We start from the raw sequence: 7,909 nt of genomic DNA, 5'->3' as shown, positions 1-7,909 counted from the left end.
ATTTCTAAAAAAAAAAAAAAAAAACCAAACCAAAAATCTGTTTATCAGCAGCCAAGTAAAATCTCACATACATGCCTCAACACTCGGTCACAGTATACTGATGCGCTTTAAATATGGACAAATTACTCATACAACATAAGCCACCTTCTTCCTGGCAAATTCCTCTCCTAAGGCTAAATATATACTGCTTGTCTTTGTGTACCAAAGTATCCAGCCAGCTGATGCAGAGAGAAAAGAACACTAGCTTACATTTTTCGCTAGAGAGGTAAGGAAAAAAAAAAGAACAAGGCCCATGTATCAGCGATTTTTGTTTTGCAAGCTAGTCAGGACCTGCACTTTTTAATTCCACTTGATGATTGATAACCAATTCACACAAACACACAGTGTAAGATTTTTGAGTACTACAGACTTATGTAAAATAGACCAAATAGCAGATCACAGATGAAAATTAAGGGGCAAAAAGATGTAACATTTACCCAATGCTCTGGTTTTCAACTTTTAGTGAGCTTTTAATTTATTAGTTATAACTTGTTTTTGTTGGAGAGGGTTCAGAAAAGGCTGTGAGATTTTTCTAAGCGTCAGCTTAAAAATACTTACAACTATTTCTTAAATGCCAGCTTAAGAAATGTATAAATAAAATCCAACATTAAGACCTCTAAACTTGGAGAGACATGCTCAGAACAGGAAATGATAGTTTGTTAATAAAGAAAGGTAAATCATTCTCCAGTCTTCCGGTGGGAAACTTGGCAGCGAAAGGATTTTGACCTCAGTGGAAGGTAACTGTCACAAATGACAAATCAAGCAACTTTCTTCTTAGAAGTGGGGCAAATGTTTGACATAAGGCTGGACTGCAGTCAGATCTATCATTCCCTGTGGCATATTCTTCTACTTTTAACAAATAATCCTGCAAGCTTTTTGCACTGAACATATTAATTTTCTTCTTTTTTTCCTCTCTCTCTCTCCCCGAGTAAAGCTGTGCAAGCCTAACATTTTTTGTAAACGATTACTTATTTCCTATTTGAAGCACAAAAGCTCATCACTTATAGAATAGGTCAAGCTTTCAATGCCTATTAGTCCCAGTCTGGAATGAATTAATGCATTTTCCTATGTTCATTTTCCTCTTCTGTTGTAGAAACAGTATTTGGGACCTTTGTGCAAAGGAAGGAAGCAAAAATCCTGTATTATTTTCAGGTAAATTAGTAAACAACAACAAAAAAAGATACTTAAAAATTCTATTTTCATATTAGACTCACTGTGACTGTATCACTGTAAAGTTTACAATTAGAAGTACCAGTTCTCCCAACTCAGAACAGTAAGTGGGAGGAAAAAATGACAAGTAGCCCAGTTTAATTTCAAACGTTAATATATTTTCTATTTTATAGTGAACATATGCATCGTTCACCCCTTATTTGCAGCAACTATGACGTCCTCATAAAAAGGGGTGACATTTGTAAGATGCCTCTTAAAATAAATATTTCTTTTTATAAAATAATAAAACTTCAAATAAATATTCTTTACACTAAACAATATGTTGAAAAAATTAGAAAATAAAGGCTGAATTTTACTGTAACTGTACAATATACATGAAGTCCAAAGGGAAATCAGAGTCTTGTAATAGAAGGTTTCCGTAAGACAAAATACAATCTAAAAACATACTGATTGATTCACATTCTTCCGAATGTACAACATATTAGTATAATATTTTGTGACTGTGCCATGCCTTATGACACCACGTATTTTTCACAGTTGAAAATATTATTGTATATACAAAAATATAGCACATTATCTCTGGCAGAAAACAATGAAAAAAAAGGAGTCATTTGCTAATTTACAAATTTTGCAAGTACTATTCACAAACAATTGAGTTGCCTAGGAGTGTCTGTGTTGCTTTAGCTTATGCAATATGTGGGTCACAATGTACTGCATCCCTTTTTTTTTTCTGTATGCCACTAGCTGGATTCTAACAAGCGTATCAGTTAAGATGGCACACACACAGAAAAGCATTTCACTGCAAACAGCAAAGTATACCCCCAACCTTTCTACTACAGTCCCAAGACCATAGCTGCTTAGTTGGTTGCATATGTACGTTAAAATAATCTTTGTTACTTTAGTATTTCTGACTAGTGATGCTATGTTGGCTTTTCAAAGTTCCTGGGGGGGACGCTGGGAACTTTGCAGCAAACGGTGTTGGAGTGTTTACAGCGGCATCCAGGCCGATTTACCCGGTCGTAACAGCCCTGGCACAACTTAAGGCAACCCTTGGCTGGTAGGTAACACCACAAGCAAGGCAGAAAGAGGGACACCACACCCATGGCGGACCACCTAGTGCAGCAATGCGACTGACTGCAGGAGCAGGGGTTGTCAGCACAGTTGTCCTCGTCATCGTTGGAGCAGTGATAGAAGAGGCCCTTCACGCAGCAAACGCAAGTCCCGTAATCAACCACGTTCTGGGCTGAGCAAAGACACTGCTTGTCACAGATCCAACATGATGGAAGGGTCCTTGGATAAGTGCACTCCTTACACTTACACTTCCCACAGTCCTCACACCTGTAGCTGTGCGCTCCCAAGTCTTCTTTGCTCAGTGGCTTCAGCTCACTTGACTTGAGCTCAGACTTGGGCTGCATTCGGACTATTCCGTCAGCAACTGGCCCCGAGGATGAACCTAGAAGTCTCTGTTCAGATGAATTACTGCTTGTACTTGTCCTTGTACTGCTCCGCGAACCTGTGCTGACTGTACTGATGGATCGGGACAGAGGTGCCCGAGGAGGGGCGTGTGTTTGTGCATGCTGAATCCGGCTAAAATGACGATGCTCGGGCAAGCCATGGGGCCTTTCATTTTTGGGTTGGGTTGCTAGTCGAGGAGTGGACTTGACCCCTGGCCGTGGAGCCACCGTAGGCCCCTCCGTATACTCATTTGTGTTTCGGATGGCTCTGATCTGGTCCAGCGACAAGACATGAACCTGCTGCATCAGGACATCCCGCAGGTCAGGCTCCCCGTGTGGTCTCCCACTGTCACGCCGAGCTTGTAGCAAGGCCTGCGACCCGCTGCCGTGCTGAGCTCTCGTCTCCATCGGTGCCCGGAAGCGTGCTCACCCCAGCAGGCTTAGAACACATCTGAAATCCTGGAGCGACAAAGAGAGGATTCACTATTGCAACACATTTCATTGCTCTCTCCAGCAGCCTTTCAAGGCTGCAGGATACTACAGCACAGCACACAATCTAGTAATGCATCAGCCATTAAAAAAAAAGGAGTCACATCTGGGGCGGAGCGCGGGTGTTGGTCAGCTGCATGCACTTCCCCTGCCCTCTCCTGCCTACTCCGGTGGACACCTTAAAGGGATTCTGTTCTAGGTCCACACATCTTAACTCGTGGCTCTAGAAAGTCTAGGTATTTCGCCTGCTAGCTAAGACTTCCCAGGCCATCTTCTGGCTAGACCATGGCCTTCAAAGTGATTACACTTCAGCCACTTGAAGTGACTCTTCTTTTCACATCAGGCTATTGAAAACCTTAGATACATATATAAAAAAAAAAAAAAAAAAGCCAGCAAGTATTTAGCAAGTGTAATGTGACCAGCTGATGACAGACATATAATTCTCCAATTCTGTTTAAAACTGGATAATATTTTGGTAGGCTAGTCTCTTTACACATTAAACTTTATATGATGTAAATAGGAAATTTTAGTTTAATACCAATAGTCACAAGAAAAACACTAAATAGCAGTAAAATGTTTGAGGTTAGACATTAAATGAGTTAGTGCTACCAAAAATTTCAGCAGCACAAGTAAAAATATCTCTCTCCAGTATTTTAGTTGTGTGTCACACTTGTGTACACCACTGCAATTGTTATTTTAAGGCTCAATGCTACAAAAGCAATGATGCCATAGTTTTATTTTTTTAAAAGGTGAAAAATTCCACAGACTACATTTCAAATTGTAAATATTACCAAAAGTAGCTTGTGGGACAGAGGCATGCATAATATAATCAAACAGTGACAGCATCCAAGAAGTCTACTTGATTGCAAATATTACTTTAAAGGATCATTAACTACAAAGCAGAAACGCAGACTTAATTTAAATGGAAACTCAGTAAAAGACCCAGAAGATGAGAACTTGTAAATAACTAACTTCCACAGTCAGATACACAAGTTTCAGGTACTGCCCTCTAAATTACTTAGTATTTGGTTTGCCCTTATCATATCTTAAAGTGGTTCCAAAATCCAATTACCTATACAAAAATCCAGAACAATATTTTACAATTAAAACCCAAGCAGGAACCAAGCTTCTTACAAGGACCACACAATGTCTTCTATTATACCTAGAAAGAGCACCACAGTGTTACTCTGTACACACCAGTTACCAACAATAATACTATACCGCAGTATAATAAAATATAGCCAAACAGTTTAACAATGAATATCTCAAGACACTGTCTTTATTCTAACAGCAGTGGAAAACATTTAACCTTTTAACTCCTGGCTTCCTCCCCTCAAGTGCTTTCTGTTTTTAAGAAAAAAAACCCTAAATTTTGAGAGTGACCACCTACTTTAGATATTGCCAAATCCTGGTTTGGACACAGACTGTATGTCATGCTAGCCCCCCGCCCCCCAAAAAAATAAAAAATAAAATAAATCTGTCAAATTTATCTTGAAGCACTGCTTCTGTTTTCTTCAAGTTTAAACCTTTGTCATACAAGTTTCAAACAACAGCCTAAGCAGACATTTCCTCATCTGAAACTATATGGAGATATAAGCTAATAGAAATTAAAGTATTTTCCCCATCCTTGAGAGGAACCATCAGCCCTATCTGCCCTCCACGTCCAGGTTCTAGCCGGGCTCGGCCAGCCGAGAAGGTAGGCTGAACCAAACCCTGCCTTCTCCAGAGATGACAACCCGGCGCAAAAGCAGAGCTGACTCTGACCTGCAGGCGCTTAAGACGACAGCGGTGGCGGTGGCGGAGCCCCCCTCGGACGCCAAGGTGGGCGCTGGAGGAGAAGCCCCCGCGCTCCGCTCCCGTCCCCGCTACAGCTGCACCCGGCGCGGAGGGGCGCGCAGCAGGTGGGAGGCGCGGCCCCTCGCCTGCCGGAGCGCGGCCGCAGGCGCCGCCGGCAGCCCCGCAAGTGCAGACAACCTGGAGATAACCAGGAGACATCCTCTGGGCTGGGAGGTGGGAGGGGGCTGCTGCAGCCGCCTTATCAGGAAAGTCAAACCCATGTTTCCTTTTAACTCTTCCCCCCTGCCCTCCCCCGAGAGATGCTAAAGAAGCCTTCCCCTCCCGGGTAATGAGAGGCGCCCCGCAGACGGTCTGTGACAACACCTCGGGGACAGTTGGGCAAAAGGCAGATTACCCCCCCTCGCCCTGCCGTAAGCACCCATTCAGCTTCACAAAGCCAGCCGCTGGAAAAGCTCCTCTTATTTTACGCATATTCTGCAAACTGCCGGACCTTCAGTCCGCCCCAGCCCGGAGGGACCCAGAAGGCACTTTCAGCGGGCCATCGGTCCGAGTCGGGCGAAAGTCCTTTTTCTCCCCCCGACAGATCCGCTAACAGGGCAAGATGCAAACCTCCGGCATTTATTTGCAAACATACATTCGCCTGAACATTCTTACGGGAAAGCACGTCTTCCCCTCCTCTGATCTAGCACTTCTCCCCTTCCCATCCACCAAGAGCAGAGCAGCAGCATTTGCCTTTTTGTGTGTGCATGTGTGATAACACGATTCCCCACTTCCAAAAGCCAAAGTCCACGCTCGCAGAGCTCAAGTGCCATGATAGCTAACTTTTCCTAGCTGGGATTGGCAAAAGGGCGAGCAAGGGGGCCGGGTTTCGCGTTCGGCACATTTGGGGAAGTTTAAAACGCAAGGGGCTTCTTGCGTGCTGTGGAAAAAAGCCCGTGTCTCGCTGGCTGGGAGAAGGCGAGCCTAAGGGGGAGAAGTCCTCTGCTCTTGAATTTCTGTTTTGTGTCCGAAGCCTGTGCAAGGCACCCCCACCCCCATCCCCACCGCACACACACCAACCACCTCCTCCTCTTTCAAAGTGCTTTGAAACCCCCATTAAGGGCCGAGTGTGTGATCAGACTATGGATTAGGGCAAAAGGGACTTTACCATCGGGGTGGGGCAAACTGACACACAAATAGCTTGCTGAAAACACCAGCAGCTTTTTTTTCTTTTCCCTTTTTTTTTGGGGGGGTGGGTGGGGTGTGTGTGTGTGTGGGGGGGGTGTTACAAAGTAAACCCACCAAAGGGAGGGGGAGGGAAAAGCAAAAATCACGGCTTTCCTTCCTTTCCATACCTGCCCTCTGCATAGAAGAACCTGGGGAAGAACTTTGCCCGTCTTATGAATCGAGTTAATTTCACCACACGAGAAATACTTATGTGTATGCGCGCGGGCACACACACACACACACACACACACACACACACACACACACTTGTACCAGACGTGCACTCGCTTCCGAATTGCACGGATCTCCCGACGCCACCACAGACGGGCGTAAATCACGCACCGAAGGGCGAGTTGCTCGCTCTCCCCCTGGACAGTACAAACCGCCCCGGCGCTCGCCAGCCCCGCAGCGCCCTCCTGCACCTCCCCTGGGGCTCGTCCGACACCCACGCGTGCCCGGCCAGGCAGGGGCGCGCAGCACCGCCCGCGCCGGCTCCCCGCAGCAGCAGAACACGCTGCAGCCTGTGTGCCCGTGTCTGCGTGTGTGTGTCGGTCTGCGTGTGCCCCCGACCTGCCCGCAGCCCCCGCGGGCATGCCCGCCGGCCCGCTCAGCCCTCCGCCCCCCAGCGCAGCCTTCCGCGCCCCCGAGGCACCCCAGCGGGGCGCAAACGCGGCGCAGCCCCCAAATGCCAGCGGAGCTATCCCCCCCCTCCGCCCCCCGGAGAGAAACCGCTCCGAAATCCCACCTCCGGCTCCTCTCTGAGAAAGGAAGGAGCGGGGAAAGGGGAAGAGGGAGAACCTGTACGAATGGAAAAGGGATCGGCCTCAAACATTTCCACGAGTTTTCTTGGAGTAACCAAGGGGGGTGGGGGGTGGGTGTACTGAAAAGCTTGTTTTGCAAAGAAGGAAAAGGCTCTCACCGTGATCGCGGCGCTGCACCAAACCCCTCTCTCTCTTGTATTTTCTTCTTCCTGCGGTTTGCAAATAAATCCAGCCCTAAAGCAAAAAAAAATTCTTTTCCAAACTCTGCTTTAGTCCAACTTGCAAATTAGAGTAAGAATGATCACCATGTAAAAAAGTCCAGAGCAAAGTTAGGTCCCTCTCCCCAGACAGATTATAAATACGTGTGTGCGCGTATATACTATAATAATAATTAAAACACCTCTCCGGATCGGGGTGGGTTTTCCTTGCTCCTAAAAAGAAAACACTCAGTCTCTCTCACACACACTTTCCTTTTTTTTCCTCAATGAACAGGAGGCCGAATCGCCAATACCAAGTCACTTTTTTTGTTGTTGTTGCAAATGATCAAGAGCAAGGGGAAAGCCAAAGAAAACAAAATAAAGTGGATCTAAAATAAAATCCCAGAGCTTTCTTCCACTGAGCTCCTCCAAAAAAGCAGCTTGTGCAATGTAGCCGTTCTGCTGCTTGCTGCAAGCTCCTCTCCCCTCTCTCCCTCTAGCTTTCTCGCTCCCTCTGCGAGCGTGTGTGTGTTGCAGGCAGCTCTGTGGTTTGCGATCGGGGGGGGGGGGGGGGGGGATGTTTTGGGAGCGCAGCGGATTTGTGGTGGTGGTTGTTGTGTGTTTGGAGGAGGAGGAGGAGGAAGATTTGAGATCTGAGCTGTAGGGGCTCGCCGTTTTTCTGCTCGCTCGCTCTCTCCCTCTCTCTCTTTTTCTTTCCGGAGGAGGTAGGGTGATCTCTCTGCAAAAGCAGCAGTAAATGGCGTCATGTGGATCTGAGGAGGAACAGAGCAGTTGT

At 46.2% G+C, this 7,909-nt stretch overlaps 1 protein-coding gene across 2 annotated transcripts; it reads right to left on the bottom strand.

Annotated features, from left to right (window-relative positions):
- Positions 1–1,345: 1,345 nt before the first annotated feature.
- SPRY2 (sprouty RTK signaling antagonist 2) lies at positions 1,346–7,624 on the bottom strand. 2 transcript variants are annotated; one of them, XM_005233447.3, is made up of 2 exons: positions 7,075–7,624; positions 1,346–3,122 (listed from the first exon to the last, which is right to left on the bottom strand). In XM_005233447.3, exon 2 carries the CDS (start codon positions 3,069–3,071, stop codon positions 2,130–2,132), a length of 942 nt encoding a protein of 313 aa, XP_005233504.2. In that variant the 5' UTR covers positions 3,072–3,122; positions 7,075–7,624; the 3' UTR covers positions 1,346–2,129. The 2 variants fall into 2 exon arrangements, with proteins under 2 accessions (XP_005233504.2, XP_027636815.2); XM_027781014.2 differs by lacking the exon at positions 7,075–7,624 and adding an exon at positions 4,917–6,120.
- Positions 7,625–7,909: the final 285 nt, after the last annotated feature.

The sequence above is a fragment of the Falco peregrinus genome, chromosome 4 (assembly GCF_023634155.1).
Source record: "Falco peregrinus isolate bFalPer1 chromosome 4, bFalPer1.pri, whole genome shotgun sequence".
NCBI classification, from domain to species: Eukaryota; Metazoa; Chordata; class Aves; order Falconiformes; family Falconidae; genus Falco; species Falco peregrinus.
Note: the sequence above shows the minus strand (reverse complement) of the source record. Positions and strands in the feature narration are given on the sequence as shown.

Excerpts from the sequence above, each read along its gene's own strand:
- SPRY2 (XM_005233447.3), bottom strand. The coding sequence starts at position 3,071 with ATGGAGACGAGAGCTCAGCACGGCAGCGGGTCGCAGGCCTTGCTACAA.